General features: G+C 40.4%; 1 protein-coding gene across 1 annotated transcript; it reads left to right on the top strand.

The window, feature by feature from the left end:
* Window positions 1–4,067: 4,067 nt before the first annotated feature.
* Window positions 4,068–5,006, top strand: OR8S25 (olfactory receptor family 8 subfamily S member 25). The gene has a single exon (NM_001390291.1). The coding sequence runs from the start codon at window positions 4,068–4,070 to the stop codon at window positions 5,004–5,006; it is 939 nt and encodes a 312-aa protein (NP_001377220.1).
* The last annotated feature ends 15,612 nt before the right edge of the window (window positions 5,007–20,618 follow it).

The raw sequence follows: 20,618 nt of genomic DNA, 5'->3' as shown, positions 1-20,618 counted from the left end.
TTTGTGTATTTATTTGGCAGCACTGGATCTTAGTTGCAGGATGTGAACTCTCAGTTGCAGGATGTGAGATCTAGTTCCCTGACTAGGGATTGAACCTTAGCCCCCTGCATTGAGAGCATGGAGTCTTAGCCAATGGATCACCAGGGAGATTCCTGTGTGTAGGTTTTAAATCTGCTGTCTATCCCTTCGCACATCTCTACCTCCTCACATTTCATTACCTATTCCACTTGTTCTAGAGCCAAGGATCCTGTTCCTTCATCCCTCTTCCCTGACTAGAGATGAAAATATCTTGGCTCTTGACATCATCTCCAGCCCTGGGAAGGGCTTTCAGTTCAGTTCAATTTAGTTCAGTCACTCAGTAGCGTCCGACTCTTTGTGACCCCATGGACTGCAGCACACCAGGCCTCCCTGTCCATCACCAACTCCCGAAGTTTACCCAAACTCATGTCCACTGAGTCGGTAATGCCATCCAACCATCTCATCCTCTGTCATCCCCTTCTCCTCCTGCCTTCAATCTTTCCCAGCTTAGACATCTTTATTCCCCCAAATGTTGCATTAGTCTATCAAACCTGCACAAATCAACAGAATGACCTCTATCCTCTCTGCATAACATTGAGTACAGGGACATCTTACAGCCTGGCCTAAATCTTCTTATACTTCATAATCACAAAACATTGCAGAGAGAAATCAGAATATTACAGACAGATTGTAGGCTGTTGAAGGAACGTATTCCCCTGCTTTTTCTGACTCTAGTTTGATAAACTGCAGTAAATATTTCTGTTCCTTAAACCTTCAGATCTGGTTACCAGTGAGTAGGTATGAATAGTTCAGAGGAGTACTATTCCCAAGGAGGAAACAGAGCTGAGAATAATTCAATTGGGTCATGTTGACCTTTGGTTCTCTCCTTCCTGTACTGATATCCTTTTCCCAGTTCAGATTCCTGGGTCTGAAAGTTGCCCTGGGATCCCTCAGGCCATCTTAGAGGCTGACCTACTACACACACTTCACTTATTTGTTCATTCCAGAAATATCTTTAAATAGTGTGGGTTAGACCTTTCTAGGACAATTCTGTAATCCTCCTTTCATATCTTTTACCATTTGCTGAGATCAACCACCATTTCATTCACTTTAATTGTGCCTGTTCTCATCCATGTATAAATCTCACATCAGTCTCTCATACAAAAGGATGAAACAAAGACAATGTTTTTTGTTCCAAGTAGTAATTAAAGATTATATTTATTTCCTGATATCCTGACCTAGAATGAGCTGCAAGGCTTTGCTTTGGGTCATTCAAAAAAATTTATCCCATCAGTTTAAGGTGTTACTTAGGAGGGGATGGGAGGGCTCCTTTCTCTGTGATACCTTCTAAATCACTTGATACAGTGGTTGATGTCTTCCTGCACACTAAATGTGGACATCGGATAAGAGAGAAAAATCTGTCCAGAAATACTATGCTAAAGAAATAGAAATGATTCTGGAAATATTCTCAATCAACAAGAGACCCTGAGCTTGCCACTGCGGTGGTAAGACACTGTGGTCTGGTCTCCTTGTGAGTGAAAGTGGAGACTGAAGCAATTTGGGGGATGGCTTGAAAATATCCAGATCATTGAGATATACATGAAAATATCTAAGTTTTATGAAGAATAAATCCTTTTTATCATTTTACTTTGCTTTGAGTAGATTTTATATAAAAAGTTTTCTATCAACAATGTTTACAAATGTATCCATGCAGGATCCTCAAACATAATTTCTCCAGCTGTTTCTGCCTCACAATCACTGGAACTAAGCCAATATCCCACAGGCACACAACGGTAAACACGACCCTGTTTTCCAGGACAAAGGTAACCTACACGTCGGTCTAAGATGGGCCTAAGCTTTGACTGATGAGTTTGTTAATGGGATCATAGCTGAAGCATCTCTTGGTGAGTTAACATGGGGTCATAGATTATTGGCAGGATCAGAAATAGGTGCTCAATGAAAAAGCAATATAAATTTTTTGTAAGTTCAGAAAGCTACATAGGGTTATATTGTGAGCTGACAAGCAAAAGCAGAAACCTGCTAAATCATGTTTTAAAACCTAGGACTCCTAAGAAAACTTCATACAGAATGGTGCTTTACTACATAGCCCTACAAATGCAGGTTCAAAATTATTTGGATTCAGGTGAGCATCATCATTCACATAATCTACTACCATTCTGGTCTTCTTGGATAAACCCTTACACCTAGCACAAGTGGATTCAAGAAGCAGTTAAAGGAAAACCACACACATACTTCTTTTCTGACCTCATAGGAAATAAAAAAATAAATTGCCCACAACACAAATGCAAATACCTTGTTGCAGTGATGGTTAAAGTACTTGTTGCTTCTATAAAAATGAGAGATTATCAGAGGATGTTGCAGAAGATGACATATTCTTCAGATAAACACAGACTGCATGGATAGGCAGTATGGCAACTCTGATGGATAATATTCCCAATACTTCTGCCAGGGATCAGTATTACAGGTGATTGGTAGTATTAGGATGGCTTTCCCTGGTAGCTCAGCTTGTAAAGAATCTGCCTGCAATGCAGGAGAACCTGGTTTGATTCCTTGGTGGGGAAGATCTGCTGGAGAAGGGATAGGCTATCCAATCCAGTATTCTTGGGCTTCCCTGGTGGCTCCAGGGAAGCCACCTGCAATGTGGGAGATCTGGGTTCGATCCCAGGGTTGGGAAGATCCCATAGAGAAGGGAGAGCTACCAACTCCAGTATTCTGGCCTAGAGAATTCCATGGACTGTATAGTCTATGGGGTTGCAAAGAGTCAGACACAACTGAGGTGGTATTAGGGGCATAGAGTAAAAGGATGGGATTGTGCTTGGAATATTCAAGAGGTCATATCTGAAGTATGCATGAGAGGTCATATGGAGGTTTTCAAATAATGTGATAGGTATAATGAAGCTAACACAAAATATGTGAAGATGAAGCTAGAAATAATTAATTTGTGATTTCTATTAAGATGTGGTCCATTTTCTCAATGAGCTCATAGCCGTAAGGGGAAATCTGAGAAAACATATTTAACATTAATGAGAAAAAAGTCAGAATTCAGACTATGACATAAGGCCACTGAAAACAAGGAGTCAGTGATTTAAATAGAAGGTTGTGAGTTTAGAAGAGGGAGCTGTCAGGAGAGACTATAAGAAAAAGACAGGATTTAAGGTCAGTTAAGAATTTGGATCCACAGATTAAAATGGAGAACATCTGAATGGAGAATAATAGAAGCACAGAAACAAATACACTTTTCTGATATCAAAAGTAGTCAATTTGGTTTAAAAGTAGGTTAAAGATGTATAAGAAAGAACTCTGAATACCGGAACAGGAAAAATGGCCTAAGTACCTATGGATCAAGCCTAACCTGGTAGATTAGAAAAAGCAATGGTTTTAGAAAAAGCAATGGTTTTTTCTTGTTGTCAACATGGCATTACAAAAGCTCCCTGAATATCACATTTTTCAACAGTAAAATGGATATCATCAGCTGCCATAAATAAATCACAAAATCACTTTGAGAAAAAAACTGAGATAGTGATTGAGATACTCTGTACACACAATGTTAATGGAAATTTAATGAGCTGCTTAGGAAGTTAGAAGTCACTGGATGATTATGACCTAAAACATAAAGATATGGAAAGGAGACAAGTTTAAAACAACTGCTGCAAATCCATACTATAATGGTTCTTAAGACCAAAAGATTATAAGGCTCTCTAAACAGGAAAAACCCAGGTGGAAACTCACTACCATGAATGTACAAGGAAGCCAGTTACATTTATTTTTCCAATTAAATCCCTATAAAAAAGGAATGAGATGCTCTGTTAAGTATGTGAAGACGGCAATCCAAGAATACGATTGACAAAATAGAATAAAACTTCTTGCTGAGGTACAGTGACGGATATACTGAGTGTCTCAACACTCAGCACCCAAACAGCACAGGGGGAAATGTGTAAGCAGAAAGGCTGATGCTGTGAAGGAAACAGGAACAATCATAGGCGATCTCACCTCTCCTTTATTTTACTACAGGAAAATAATCTCAACAAATGGCCTTGAGGAACCACAGCACCATCACCCAGTTTATTCTCATTGGGCTGTCTGACGACACCCACATCCAAGCTCTGCTCTTCATATTATTCCTGGGAATTTACCTCCAGACACTACTGGGGAACCTGACAATGATATTAGTGATCAGGACTGACTCCCACCTCCACACGCCCATGTACTACTTCTTGAGTAATCTATCATTCCTAGACCTCTGCTTCTCTTCTGTCACTGTGCCCAAGCTCCTGAAGGACCTCCTGTCTGAGAAGAAGACCATCTCAGTAGAGGGCTGTCTAGCCCAGGTCTTCTTTGTGTTTCTTACTGCGGGAAATGAAGCCTGTCTGCTCTCAGTCATGGCCTACGACCGTTATGCTGCCATCTGCCACCCCTTGCTCTATAACCAGGTGATGAGCAACCAGCTCTGCAAGGGGCTGGTGTGGGGCTCCTGGGGCCTGGCCTCTCTCAATGCAGTCATCATTGTGCTCTTGGCTATTAACCTGGACTTCTGTGATGCTCAAACTATCCACCACTACACCTGTGAGCTGCCCTCCCTCTTCCCTCTGTCTTGCTCTGATATCTCCATCAATATCAGTATCTTGTCCTTCTCCACTATATTCCTTGGGCTTGGAAACTTCTTCCCAATCTTCTTCTCCTATGTTCGTATTATATTCCACATTCTGAGCATCAGCTCCACCACAGGCAGAAGCAAAGCCTTCTCCACCTGTTCCTCCCACCTCATCGCAGTGATCCTGTTCTTTGGCTCAGGTATGCTGCGCTATCTCATGCCTCCCTCTGGTTCCTCCCTGGATTTGCTTTCTTCCTTACAATACAGTGTGATCACACCCATGCTGAATCCCCTTATCTACAGCCTAAGGAACAATGAAGTAAAGACAGCTGTGAAAAGGACATTGGGAAAATATCCACAATATTTTAGGCATTGAAGTAAGTTACATTTACTCATCAAAACTGCAAAGATTGAGCTTTCTCTTATGTTGTCTCTTCCTTCTCGAGGTCGTTGCTCTCGCTCAGTCGTGTCCATCTCTTTTAGAACTCATATCTCCCGTGTCTCCTGCACTGCCAGCAGATTCTTTACCACTGAGTCATTGGGGAAGCCCCCTGTCTGCCTCAACACAGAGTCAAATAGGGTACACAAAAGATCCTAGAGCTTGCCTGAGCACCATATCTTGTTATTGAAAAGTAGAGGCAAATATTTTAAACTTCCATTTGAAAAGTCTATGCTCTATTGATTGGGAAAGAATATGAAAGCATTCTTCCACAAGCACACTAATAAGACAAGAAATTAATTAGGGTGAAAAGTTAACACACATAGGTGGCTTGATTTCTCAAAAAAAAAAAAAAATAGAATAAAATTTACCAAAAAATCAATCTGAAATGCTTAATAATGAAAGATTCAAAAGAGACTTTATATTTCATTTAAAAATATTTAACTTTAATCAAGAGCCCACCAGAAGGTTTGTGATCAAATCAGATTGGAGGAATTACAGCTAAAGTAATTAGCAATAAAAGAATAATTACCATATTACTTAATAAGACCATGTAATTTCCCCCTACTATAGCTAGATGAGGATAGATATAAGATTTAAATTTTGTTTGAGGAAAGATCTACAAGATCTACAAATATTGGCAATGATGAAATTTTCTATCTGGAAAATCTAAGAATTCCATTAGAAATGAAAACTTATTAGTATTCAAGACTTAAATGATGCAAAAATCTTAATATATTGATACAAAAATAGTTTCTATACACCAAAATCTAGTGAACAGACAAAAAATATGTTAACATAGAAAATTATTCATTGCTGTTACAACATCAACATAAAATCCCAGGATTAAACTTAACAATGAACCCTTAAAACTATATGAACAAAACAGCAAAAATGAACTGCTATTAAAGATACTTAATGTAAGATTTCTTTATAAAGTGTGTTTTCATCTTCAAATGACAAATATGTGATGAACATTAACATAAACCATAAGAATATTTATGGCAAAACCAATACAATATTGTAAAGTAATTAGCATCCAATTAAAATAAATAAATTTATATGAAAAAAATTATTGCAAAAATTCATGATGAACAAAAAATAAAATTTTTAAACAAACAACAAAAAAAGAATATTTATCACTGAATTATCAATAGCTATTGGGTTCCCTGGTGGCTCAGATGGTAAAGAATCTGCCTGCAGTGCAGGAGACCCAGGTTTGATCCAGGTTGGGAAGATTCCCTGGAAGGGAATGTCTACCCACTTCAGTATTCTTGCCTGGAGAATTCCATGGACAGAGGGGCCTGGTAGGCCACAATCCACAGGGTTACAAAGAGTCAGACTTGACTGAGCAACTAACACTTTCACTTTCATGGAGATAGATGGTTCTAGAACTAAATAGAATCATCAGTGATTCAGGTTCCTTCCATCCATTTGCTTTGCTATCCTTATATATAAGGTTTCATCCTCAGCCTTGTCTGTGCCACTTCAGCACAACACAAAACAAAGCTAAAAGGAAGGGAAATATGAGTTTAGCGAGTTCTTAAGCTGTATATAAATGAAACCATTCTAAATAGTAAAAATCTAAAATACTCAAAGTCTTCAAGTCTTGATGGGGAAGTGGCAAAAATGAGCTCACAAACATTGATAGTGAGAATGTGAACTGGTTCAATCATTTAGGGGAAATCTGTGGTAAATCAAAACCACATATCTAAGATCTATTCATTATACTCCTACATATATATGAAAAGAAACGAGTTTAATTATCCAGAAAAGACATTATTAGAATGTTTGTGACAGTTTTATTCATTGTAACCAAAATATGTAATAAACCCAAACATCTACCACCTGCAGAATGAGTAAATAAACTTGTACATATAATATATTTATACAATGGAGTACTATATAGCAATTTAAAAAACTGGAAAACACAAATAGATGAAGTTCATGGATATTGTGTAACAGAAGCCAGACATGAAGAGTGCATATTTTATCATTTCATTTATATGACGTTAAAGGGGCTTCCCTGTTGACTCAGATGGTAAAGAATCTGCCTGCAATGCAAGAGACCTAAGGCTCAATTTCTGGGTTGGGGAGATCCCCTGGAGAAAGGAATGGCTACCCACTCCAGTATTCTTGCCTGGAAAGTCCCATGGACAGAGGAGCCTGGAAGGCTACAGTCCACAGGGTCGCAAAGAGTCGGACATGACTGAGCAGCTAACACTTTCACACGATGTTAAAGACTGACTGGAAAAGTAACATTAATACATTTATTAGTGGAATCAAGATAATGGCTATCAATGGGGAATGGATTGACTGGGAAGCAGCATGAGGGAGATTCCTAAACTGATGAAAGGTTCTGTATCTTGATCTGTGTTGAGGTGCATACATATATCAAAATCCATCAAGCTGTACCATTAAGATGAGTACACTTAATCATTTCTTTTAATACTGTCTCAAGAACACCTAACATGAGTTCTACCTTATAAAAAAAATTTTAGTGCAGAATACAGTAATGTTAACTACACCTTGTTAACTACACCTTCAATAAATAAGAAAATTAAACTACACCAAAAACATATTCGCAAGTATGATCTCTACTACTTGTGGAGGCGTATCACCATTGTCTCTCACACAATGGTAGGAAGATGTGTTTTTGAAGAAGGCAATGTTAAGTTTTACAACTTCTTAACAAAATTAATGAAGAACTATGTAACTAATTTGGACTGACAGATTACAACCAGGCCAAGTGTACATGTACATCACAATTTCAAGTATTGTATTTCAATGGGACAGCCCATTTATTGAACTCATTCTTCCCTTTTTCCTGACTGTTGCTCCCACTGTTTAGGAGGGCTTGTCTCTAAATTTTGCCGAACTGAACTGAGCCTATACTGCTGTATCAATGGATGCTTCATCCTTGTGTACTTGGGTAGGAGACCCAGAGGAAACTTCTAATAGCTATTTTACTGGATATTAAAGCATAAACAGCTTCTTCTCTGAGATCTGAAAGAAGCCCAGAACTGAATACATGAAAGACCTAAAGAGCCATTGCTGGAGTCAATGAGAAAGTGTTCTTCCTCACAAATCAGGACAGGTGCTAATGAATTAACAGACTCATAATAACATTGATACCCCTTCCATTAACACTTAGAAAACAAATTCTTAAATCTTGGTCATAAAATAGAGAATGCTGCTGCTGCTGCTAAATCGCTTCAGTCATGTCCGACTCTGTGCGACCACACAGACGACAGCCCATCAGGCTCCCCTGTCCCTGAGATTCTCCAGGCAAGAATGCTGGAGTGGGTTGCCATTTCCTTCTCCATAGTGCCTCTTAATTCAGTCATCATCTTGGGTTACCCTTTAATTTATGCTTTGGACTTCCCTGGCAGTCCAGTGGTTAAGAATTTGCACTTCCATTGCAGGGCACATGGTCGGGAAACTAAGATCCAGCATTCCATGCAGAGTGGTCAAAAAGTAAATAAATGAAAATAAATTTAATTTATTTAAAGACCTTTAAAACAGGTTGACACTTCATTTCCTGGTTCACTGGTGGAAAAATAAAAGGCCAGGTGAAGTCCCCAACCAGAATAGTCATATGACCTCCTGCTCTTAGAATGCTTCCTATCTCTGGCCTTCCAAAAATCTTGCCTGACACTGAAGAATCTGAAAATTCTATGTAAAAGGCGTAGCAAACCGCTAGGTGAGTTTGCAAGGTATTTCATGACAGACTGTGAAAAGAATTTTCTTTTTATTGGAGTAGAGTTGATTTACAAGGTTGTGCTAGTTTCAGGTGTACAGCAAAGTGAATCAGTTATACATATATACATACTCATTTTTTCAGGTTCTTTCCCCATTTAGGTCATTACAGAATACTGAGTATAGTTCCTATGCTATACTACTGTATACTATTGTATGTTCCTTGTTAACTATCTATTTTATACATAGTAGTGTATAAGAGGCTGGCAGGCTACAGTCCACACGGTCACAGAAGAGTCAGACATGACTTAGCAAATAAAGAACAACAATATATGTTAATCCTAATCTCCTAAATTGTCACTTTCCCCCATATGTGAAAATACATCTGTGATCAAAGAATGAAGGTGCTCACAATACTGTAAAGTAATTAGCCGCCAACTAAAATAATTAATTTTAAAAAAAAAAGAATGAAGGGGCTTAAGAGATACAGAGTCTAAAGTACTTCAAGCCACTTTTTGGCACTCTGCTCCGAGATATCTATACTAAATCTCATATCCGTGAGAGCAATCCAACAAAAAATTTAAGAGCCCTGTTAAGAAGGACTGCATTGCTTGTAGTAAGGATGAATGTGGGAGAGGAAATAAGCCAGGAAATCACAGTCCCAACCTTGGCCCAGGGATAATCATCTTTAATGTGATAATAGTGGTTTAGGGACAGAAATTAGTGAAATTTTCAGAAAGGTTAGGCTTTTCTACCTTAATTCTGATTTATTGGATTAGATTTATTCCACATTTAGGTGAATGAAATAAACAATACTTTAAATTAATTGACTTTCATATATTTTTCCATACACCCAGAAAGTATCCATCAACCCCCAAAAGGAAAAGAGTGAAAAGATAAGACAACATCACTAGCAATGGTGCAATTTCTCTTGCTCCAACACTACCCAGTATTTAGTCCAGTCATCAGTCTCATTCAAATTTATGTCTAACTGGACATGCAACAACAGACTGGTTCCAAATAGGAAAAGGAGTACGTCAAGGCTTTACATTGTCACCCTGCTTATTTAATTTATATGCAGAGTACATCATGAGAAACGCTGGACTGGAAGAAGCACAAGCTGGAATCAAGATTGCCAGGAGAAATATCAATAACCTCAGATATGCAATGACACCATTCTTATGGCAGAAAGTGAAGAGGAACTAAAAAGCCTCTTGATGAAAGTGAAAGAGGAGAGTGAAAAAGTCGGCTTAAAGCTCAACATTCAGAAAACGAAGATCATGGCATCTGGTCCCATTATTTCATGGGAAATAGATGGGGAAACAGTAGAAACAGTGTCAGACTATTTTGGGGGAGCTCCAAAATCACTGCAGATGGTGATTGCAGCCATGAAATTAAAAGACACTTACTGTATGTCTTCTTTGAAGAAATGTCTATTTAGTTCTTTGGCCCATTTTTTGATGCGGATGCATGTTGATATATGGCAAAACCCATACAATATTGTAAAGTAAAAAAAAAATAATAATAATAATAAAATAAGAATGAAAAATAAATAAATAAAAGGCGCTTACTCCTTGGAACGAAAGTTATGACAAACTTAGATAGCATATTAAAAAGCAGAGACATTACATTGCCAACAAAGGTCCGTCTAGTCAAGGCTATGGTTTTTCCAGTGGTCATGCATAGATGTGAGAGTTGGACTGTGAAGAAAGCTGAGCACCGAAGAATTGATGCTTTTGAACTGTGGTGTTGGAGAAGACTCTTGAGAGTCCCTTGGCCTGCAAGGAGATCCAACCAGTCCATTCTAAAGGAAATCAGTCCTGAGTGTTCTTTGGAAGGAATGATGCTAAAGCCAAAACTCCAATACTTTGGCCACCTCATGCAAAGAGTTGACTCATTGGAAAGGACTCTGATGCTGGGAGGGATTGGGGGCAGGAGGAGACGGGGATGACAGAGGATGAGATGGCTGGATAGCATCACCAACTCGATGGACATGAGTTTGAGTGAACTCTGGGAGTTGGTGATGGACAGGGAGGCCTGGCTGCTGCAGTTCATGGGGTCACAAAGAGTCGGACACGACTGAGAGACTGAACTGAACTGAACTGAACTGAACTGAACTGAGAGGACACAAATAGAAAAAAGAAGAGGTGGGATTGAGCAGGAAAACACATATAGATGTCTTAGCACATCTAAAACCTGTCCATTCTCCCACCACTCTAAGGTGAGCTACTCTAAATTTCATTTGGTTTGGTTTGGTTTGGTTTCAGTATAGTTTAATTTGATTTGTGTTACTAAATTGTCAACCAAAATGACTCCAGTTTCCAGCCTTCCCAGCATAAGTTAATCCATTCAAAGAATTTTGGAACTGAAAAACAGTCTGCAGAGGTAAATACATCCCTCCAAAAGTTTAGCATTCTTGTCTATAAGAAATGGCAAAATTGTAAAGAAAAACAGAAGAGAATAAAATATAAAAACAGAAGAGAAACAGGACTTCTCAATCAATTTTGTCAACAGGTTATAAAAAGCAAATGCTATCTATAGCAATTAGATATATGAAAGAAGTGAAAGTCATTGCATGAATAGCTAGGGAAATGAGCCTTTATGTGATAAGCTTGATTGCTGTTATGATATTATAATAATTGATCTATCACCATCATGAATCTAGTGAGCAGATCAAGTGGCAATGAACACTGGAAAGCATTTGAGAGGATGTGTTGAAAAGTACTAACAGAACTGTGATATTTCCTTCCAACTTATGCTTTAATTCACTTATTCCCCTAAATCCACACCTCTTGCCCAAGCATAGAGAAAACAGAGAAAGACATAAAAATCTTTGGAATCTTAAGTTGAAAAGGTCAAAAACGTTTTAAAGAGAACACAACCAGGCATTCCCTTACTAAACAGGGAAGGAGAGAAAAGAGAAATTTCAGGAGAGTTAGTATTTAGAATTGGGCAATGGCACCCACTCCAGCACTCTTGCCTGGAAAATCCCATGGGCGGAGGAGCCTGGTAGGCTGCAGTCCATGGGGTCGCAAGAAGTCGGACATGACTGAGCAACTTTCACTTTCACTTTTCACTTTCATGCATTGGAGAAGGAAATGGCAACCCACTCCAGTGTTCTTGCCTGGAGAATCCCAGGGACAGGGGAGCCTGGTAGGCTGCTGTCCATGGGGTCGCACAGAGTTGGACACGACTGAAGCGACTTAGCAGCAGCAGCAGTAGTATTTAGAATATGGGTCTCTTGTCATTCCATCCTTGGACAATATTTGAGACATTTGTGTATACTAAATATTCCCCCTTCTTTAAGTTTGGAGATGTAAATGTGAAGGAGAACAGAGTCCTCCTTCTATGTGTAGATCAGAAAGATGTAAATCCCTTTGGGAATTAACTACAGAGATTTTTCTGGTCTTGTATAACAACCAAGGGGGCTTTCCTGGTGGCTCAGATGGTAAAGACTTGGCATATGATGCCAAAATACCAGGGTTTGAACCTGGGTCAGGAAGATCCCAGGGAGAAGGAAATGGCAACCCACTCCAGTATTCTTGCCTGAAGAATCCCTTGGACAAAGGAGTTATACTCCAACCAAGACCAGAAAAGGCTGTATGAATTATTAGATGTTGTTGCAGAAACTGGCTGTTAAGAAACCAAGCAACACTCAAGAGCGTTGGAGAGCTCAGGTTATTACACTGGTGGCCCAGAGGAGTCAACACTCCAAGCTCTGAGCCCCGACTGTTGGTGTACAGTTCCTTTATAGGATCCCAATTCCGGGTTTGCATTCTATATCTTCTACTGGATACTTGAGGCACACAGGATGGGGGTGGGGGGGTGGGGGGGGAACTGCCTGACCTTTACACAGACAAGCATGGCTAAGCAAGATTACAGGGACTGGGTAATTGCAAGAAGCAGGGTGAGTGAGATAAGTTTAAGTTCCTAGCATTGTTGTAAGTTTCCATTTCCCCAAAACTATGTGATCTACATAATCATGCAACGGGCAAACTGAGTTACAGAAGCAGAAAGCATTTATTAGACTCCATTTTGATTTTTATAGGTCCCTCCACAATGTAAGTGAGCAGGAGACATTCTCCTGACTTTCCTTGATCTTAGAATGCATGGGAAAGGACAGGGAGAATGGCTCCCTGTTAGAGGTTCAAGGCTATAAGCTTAATATGAGACAGCAAATGCCTGCAAAGTGTCCCATGAGGGGAATAAGATGTAGTTGAATGAGAAGAATCAGAATGCCCAGTCTTGCCAGAAAATGAATGGGGAAGATTCACATCATGATAGGTTTCCCAGAGAGAAGGGTGGGGGAAATGCCTGAGGACAAGAAAGGATGACTTACTTGTGGAGTAGGAGAACAGCACAGGACAAAGATAAACACTGAGAAACAGATGCTACTCCTCAATAACATCACAGTCCGTGCCAGACCAGGAGCATAACACTGACCCCTGGAAAGAGACAAAAGGTGAAAATCATGAATTATAATAAGTTTTAAATTTTAAATGAGAAATTACTAAATGTCATTGCATTCATAATCAAATGACTCAACTAAGCTTCTGTATCACACCTAAATGACAGCTTGAAAGATAAATTATTGTCATACATAAAAAATAAAGTTATATAGTTCCACTCCTGAGGCTACAGATTAAAAAAAAATAACATACACAGCCCATCAGGCAAAGGTATGATGGTACTGATATTATGGAAAACATCTTGCATTTATAGCCAAGAAACAAAGATGATGAACTTTGTGGTGTGCATACAGATAACTGAAAATTATTTCAGTCACAGAAATAAAAGCCAAGACTTTTTCTGCTGATGAACCTCAAGAAGCACTTAAAAGATAATAAGACTCCCTGATTTAGAGTAGGAGAAAGGTGAGTATGCTGTCTTTGTCTCTGGGGATTAGGCAGCAGTCTTTTGCTTTAACCGAAACTCAGTGGTAACCCACTCCAGTATTCTTGCCTGGAGAATTCCATGAACAAAGGAGCCTGGCAGGCTATAATCCATGGGGTCCCAAAGAGTCAGACACGACTGAGTGACTGTCACTCACTCATGATCCTATGCTCTGATATTTTTATTTAAATGACTTTGAGCATGATGCTGAACCTTTCCTGCCTTGGTTTCCTAATCTATAAAATAGGTTGATGATATTACCTATTTATAGGGTGGTTATATTGATTAAAGTATACTCTTATACGTTAAAAGCTTAAAATAGTACTTGACCCATATTCCTGTGCTGTGCTTAGTCACTCGGTCATGTATGACTCTTTGCAACCCCATGGACTGTAGCCCACCAGGACCCTCTGTCCATTGAGATTCTCCAGGCAAGAAAACTGGAGTGGGTTGCAATTCCCTCCTCCAGGGGAACTTCCCTACCCAGGGATTGAACCCAGGTCTTCCAAATTGCAGGTAGATTCTTTACTGTCTGAGCCACCAGGGAAGCCCATATTAATTGTTAATGATTATTGGCTATTTTTCAACTTCTTTAAAGAGTATTTGACCTTCCCCTTTACCCATGTTTACTAACTGTATTTAGACAGGTTTACTCTTCATCAAGTACTGACACTCACCTCCCTCTACTTTTAGAATTGGCATGATTTCCCAACTCCTACTGAATGGGACTTGGCCATTTGGGGTTGCTTTGACGAGTGAAATGTGAGTAGAACTGACAGTGTACCACTCTTAGAAAATTTAAGGGACTGTGCCTTTCAGTTTGCTTCCTAAATGCTTACCCTCTGCCACAAAAATAGCCACTGGGTAGCTACTGATGTTCATCCTGGGTACCAGAATGAGAGACACACAAAGCTGAACTGAATCTAATCCCAAATGAGCTCAGGCAAACCAGAACCAATCCAAGATGGATGCCATATTCATGAGCAAGAAATAAATACTTGTTTTAATTCATTGAGGGTTTGAGGTTATTTGCTACCAGGGTGAAATGTGATAAACCTAATATATATTCACCACCTAACCACAAGTCCTAAAGCAGTTCTAGCTTCAAAATAGCTTAAGTGCAAAATCCTATAGTCTTTTGCAACATTTATTATTCCAAAGCTCTCAGCTATATTTGACTATGGCCACTAGAAATGCTCTTCTGCCCATCCCTTAATGTTGGCATACTCTAAGATTCTGTTCATTGTTCATGGTTTACCTCATTCTACTCACTCTCGGTAGGAGTTCAGAGCCAATCTTGTGGTTTAATTTCCAGCCTAATGCCAAAGCATGCATCCCAGACTAGAATCCTTCCTAGAGTTTATGCCTTTATTCATTTGGATTCTTGATATCTCACTCTTTACATCCCATTGATGTTCCTGTATCAACAAGTTTAAATTATATTATTTTCCCCTTAAATTAATTTCTTGAATTTGGTATCTCAGTCATTAGTGATACTATCCATTCAGCTCCCAAGTTGGAAAACCTAGTAATCACCCTCCTCTTCTTTCTCCCTCACTTCCCATACCAACTACCACCAAGTCCTTCCAACTTTATCTACTAAATAGTTCTTGAAACTCTTTAATCCTCATTATCCTTACTCTAATCAAGAAAAAGTGGTCTCTTCACCAATATTTGCCATTGTTCATCCTTCTCTCTCTTTGGTACTGAGCTCAAAGTCTTCCTCTCAAATCTCAGTCCCTGACATAATAGGAAACATTAGCATTTATTAATAAGTCATATAATAACTTGATCTCAAATTCTATAACATACAACTCTTTACTGTCCTTCAACTTGTTTGTATCCTGAACCTATGGCAAATCATTTTAGCAACTCTTACGATTGTGCCTTCAATAGCTTTGCCAATTTATTCTTTCATTTCATTCACAAGTCCCATCCACCGTCCCCATTTCTGTATTCAGAACATTAACCTGTATGGAATTTGGATTCTGCTTCAAACATAGCCTGATTCTATGAATTATTCTTTCTCATAAACTTAACTAGGAGTCCAGCTGTAATAGCAAAGAACAAATCTAACTCCATGTTTGACCTGTTTCTTTAACTTTTGTGCTCTGATGCCTGTGCTTAGTCATACTGACTTGGCACCTTTTGTAAAAGAATGCTGCCTATAGCCTGAAACATACAGGAGAGCCCATTCTCAAGGCTCTGACCTTTAAAGGTATAACATTCTTTCATTTGAGGGAGGTGACATGTGAGCTTCAGGCCGGGACTCTTACAACTAGTCTCCTGTTTGCATTTTCTGAGACAGGAAATAGGTGGGCTCCATGTTAGGCATTTTAAGTAACAACAGAAAGAAGTAACAACTTCTTGTATCTTCTTATTGTAGAAGTAACAGAAACAGGGTAAAATAGCCAGGCTTTGTTTCTTGTGGATACTTTAACATTACCTTATGGCAAGGACAAGAGAGGGGTTAACCCCAGTTTGAGTAAAAGAACAAAAGGTCACATAATTCCCTTCCCTGAGCCAAAGGAGAACCTGCACATGCAAAAAAAGGCTCAGTTCAGTTCAGTCGCTCAGTCGTGTCTGACTCTTTGCAACCCCATGAATCGCAGCACACCAGGCCTCCCTATCCACCAACTCCCGGAGTTCACTCAGACTCATGTCCATCGAGTCAGTGATGCCATCCAGCCATCTCATCCTCTGTCGTCCCCTTCTCCTCCTGCCCCCAATCCCTCCCAGCATCAGAGTCTTTTCCAATGAGTCAACACTTCACATGAGGTGGCCAAAGTATTGGAGTTTCAGCTTTAGCGTCATTCCTTCCAAAGAACACCCAGGATTGATCTCCTTTAGAATGGACTGGTTGGACCTCCTTGCAGTCCAAGGGACCCTCAAGAGTCTTCTCCAACACCACAGTTCAAAAGCATCAATTCTTCGGCGCTCAGCTTTCTTGACAGTCCAACTCTCACATCCATACATGACCACTGGAAAAACCATAGCCTTGACTAGACGAACCTTTGTTGGCAAAGTAATGTCTCTGCTTTTGAATGTGCTATCTAGGTTGGTCATAACTTTCCTTCCAAGGAGTAAGCATCTTTTAATTTCATGGCTGCAGTCACCATCTGCAGTGATTTTGGAGCCCAAAAACATAAAGTCTGACACTGTTTCCACTGTTTCCCCATCTATCTACCATGAAGTGATGGGACCAGATGCCATGATCTTCGTTTTCTGAATGTTGAGCTTTAAGCCAACTTTTTCACTCTCCTCTTTCACTTTCATCAAGAGGCTTTTGAGTTCTTCTTCACTTTCTGCCATGAGGGTGGTGTCATCTGCATATCTGAGGTTATTGATATTTCTCCCGGCAATCTTGATTCCAGCTTGTGCTTCTTCCAGCCCAGCATTTCTCATGATGTACTCTGCATAGAAGTTAAATAAGCAGGGTGACAATATACAGCCTTGACATACTCCTTTTCCTATTTGGAACCAGTTTGTTGTTCCATGTCCAGTTCTAACTGTTGCTTCCTGACCTGCATATAGGTTTCTCAAGAGGCAGGTCAGGTGGTCTGGTATTCTCATCTCTTTCAGAATTTTCCACAGTTTATTGTGATCCACACAGTCAAAGGCTTTGGCATAGTCAATAAAGCAGAAATAGATGTTTTTCTGGAACTCTCTTGCTTTTTCCATGATCCAGTGGATGTTGGCAATTTTATCTCTGGTTCCTCTGCCTTTTCTAAAACCAGCTTGAACATCTGGAAGTTCACGGTTCACATATTGCTGAAGCCTGGCTTGGAGAATTTTGAGCATTACTTTACTAGCGTGTGAAATGAGCACAATTGTGCGGTAGTTTGAGAATTCTTTGGCATTGCCTTTCTTTGGGATTGGAATGAAAACTGACCTTTTCCAGTCCTGTGGCCACTGCTGAGTTTTCCAAATTGATGGCATATTGAGTGCAGCACTTTCACAGCATCATCTTTCAGAATTTGAAATAGCTCAACTGGGATTCTATCACCTCCACTAGCTTTGTTCATAGTGATGCTTTCTAAGGCCCACTTGACTTCACATTCCAGGATGTCTGGCTCTAGGTGAGTGATCACACCGTCATAATTATCTTGGTCATGAAGATCTTTTTTGTACAGTTCTGTGTATTAAAGAGGGGGGCATCACCCAGAGTCAGTGATGGCAAGCCATGACCAAAGGCCCCTGGGCTGGAATCCATCTTGGAAAAAAGTTGTGCACACATATTGGAGAGGGCCCTAGAGACAGTTAGGGGTGGAAAAAGAAACTAGATAATTGGCCAAAGATAAACAAAGACCCGGAAGAACTGCCCTATGTAAGTGACTTAACTGCCTCTTTACTGTGCTCCTCCACATTAGTGGGGAAGCCCACATCCTTACTCTCCAGAGTGTGTATCTCTGCCTTGCTTCTGTCTTAACTAAACAAAATGTTTCTCTATGTGCTCTCCCACTTGTTGTGCTATGTCCCTAATAACAAACTTTATACTTGCTTTTACAGTTTTCCTTCTTGAGAAATGCATTTTTCAATGGGGGCAACTTTGCTTCTAGCCTCTAGCCCCTGGTGGTCTGGCTAAGCTAGGATTTCTGGTTTTCATCCAGCTACCTAGGTCCAATTCCTGGGAGGGAATTATGATCTCACTTCAAGCCACTGCTCACTGCTCATTTCTGCCTCTCCAAGATCACATTCATATAGAGATAAAAAGCTGCAGAATAGAGAATAAGATTCGTTTTTTTACTATTTACAGGACTTGACTTACGTGGACAGATGAAAGAACAAACGATTCCTGCACCAAGAAGTTTGCAGCTACCACCATGCCTCTCCTTCACCTTGCCTTTAAAAATGCAACCTAGATGTCCATCAGCAGATGAATGGATAAGAAAGCTGTGGTACATATACACAATGGAGTATTACTCAGCCATTAAAAAGAATACATTTGAATCAGTTCTAATGAGGTGGATGAAACTGGAGCCTATTATACAGAGTGAAGTAAGCCAGAAGGAAAAACACCAATACAGTATACTAACGCATATATATGGAATTTAGAAAGATGGTAACAATAACCCTGTGTACAAGACAGCAAAAGAGACACTGATGTATAGAACAGTCTTATGGGGAAGGCGCCAAGATGGAGGAGTAGGACGGGGAAAACACTTTCTCCCCCACAAATTCATCAAAAGAGCATTTAAACGTCGAGTAAATTCCACAAAACAACTTCTGAATGCCGGCAGAGGACATCAGGCACCCAGAAAAGCAACCCAACTCCTCGAAAGGAGGTAGGAAAAAATATTAAAGACAATAAAAGAGACAAAAGAGGGAGGGACAGAGTTCCGTCCCGGGAAGGGAGTCTTAAAAAGAGAGAAGTTTCCAAACACCAGGAAACCTTCTCACTGCCGAATCCGTGCCGAGCTTTGGAAGCACAGAGGACAACATAACAGGGAGAAAAAATAAATAAACAATTAAAACTCGCAGATTGCAAGCCCTACGGTAACTCCTCCAGCGGAGAAGCAGCGCAGACGCCTGCATCCGCCATTAGCAAGCGGGGGCTGGGCAGGGAGGCGCGGCGCGGGCTGCATCGCTGAGAGTAAGAATCAGGCCTGAATACCCTGAGCACTATCTGAGCGAAATAATTTGGGCTAGCAAACCAGACTGTGGGATATCTACCATGCGAAAAGCCAGCCCTAACCTAAGACACCGCCAGCCCGCGCACGGAACAAAGGACTAAACAGAGGTAGCCGGCTGCAAACCTTCCCCCTCCGGTGACAGGCAGCCAGAGCCGGAAGGGGGCAATCTCAGCCCCAGAGAGACATTATCTATAAAACTGGCTTCTTTGCTAACTAAAACTTATTGGGGGTCTGGACGGTCAACATCTGCCTGAGAAGGTGCGCCGGTTTTACACCCAGATAACCAAGTGGCGGGGAGGCGATAAGTCGCAGCATTGGCGCTCGCCAAACACCTCATCACCTGAGCTGCTCGGACCTGGGAAGAGCACAAAACGCAGCCCCAACTGAGTCTGCACCTCTGAGGACTACCTGAGTGCCTGAAACTGAGCGGCTTGGACCTGGGAGGTGCATGCAACCCAGGGCCAGCCTCGGATTGTTCCCGGCGGAACAACCTAGAGCCTGAGCAGTGTGGGCAGGGAGGCTACACGCGCCGTGAGCGGGGGCAGACCCAGTGTGGCTGAGGCACACACTGCGAGCGCACGCCAGTGTCATTTGTTTGCAGCATCCCTCCCTCCCTCCCCATAGCGCGACTGAACAAAGAGAAGAAATACAGCTCCACCCACCAGAACACCGACACAAGCTTCCCTAACCAGGAAACCTTGACAAGCCACCTCTACATACCCACACACAGCGAGGAAACGCCACAATAAAGAGAACTCCACAGACTGCCAGAATACAGAAAGGACTCCCAAACTCAGCAATTTAAACAAGATGAAGAGACAGAGGAATACCCAGCAGATAAAGGAACAGGATAAATGCCCACCAAACCAAACAAAAGAGGAAGAGATAGGGAATCTACCTGATAAAGAATTCCAAATAATGATAGTGAAATTGATCCAAAATCTTGAAATTAAAATGGAATCACAGATAAATAGCCTGGAGACAAGGATTGAGAAGATGCAAGAAAGGTTTAACAAGGACCTAGAAGAAATAAAAAAGAGTCAATATATAATGAATAATGCAATAAATGAAATTAAAAACACTCTGGAGGCAACAAATAGTAGAATAACAGAGGCAGAAGATAGGATTGGTGAATTAGAAGATAGAATGGTAGAAATAAATGAATCAGAGAGGATAAAAGAAAAACGAATTAAAAGAAATGAGGACAATCTCAGAGACCTCCAGGACAATATTAAACGCTACAACATTCGAATCATAGGGGTTCCAGAAGAAGAAGACAAAAAGAAAGACCATGAGAAAATACTTGAGGAGATAATAGTTGAAA

This window comes from Bos taurus, chromosome 5 (genome assembly GCF_002263795.3).
Source record: "Bos taurus isolate L1 Dominette 01449 registration number 42190680 breed Hereford chromosome 5, ARS-UCD2.0, whole genome shotgun sequence".
Taxonomy (NCBI): domain Eukaryota; kingdom Metazoa; phylum Chordata; class Mammalia; order Artiodactyla; family Bovidae; genus Bos; species Bos taurus.
Note: the sequence above shows the minus strand (reverse complement) of the source record. Positions and strands in the feature narration are given on the sequence as shown.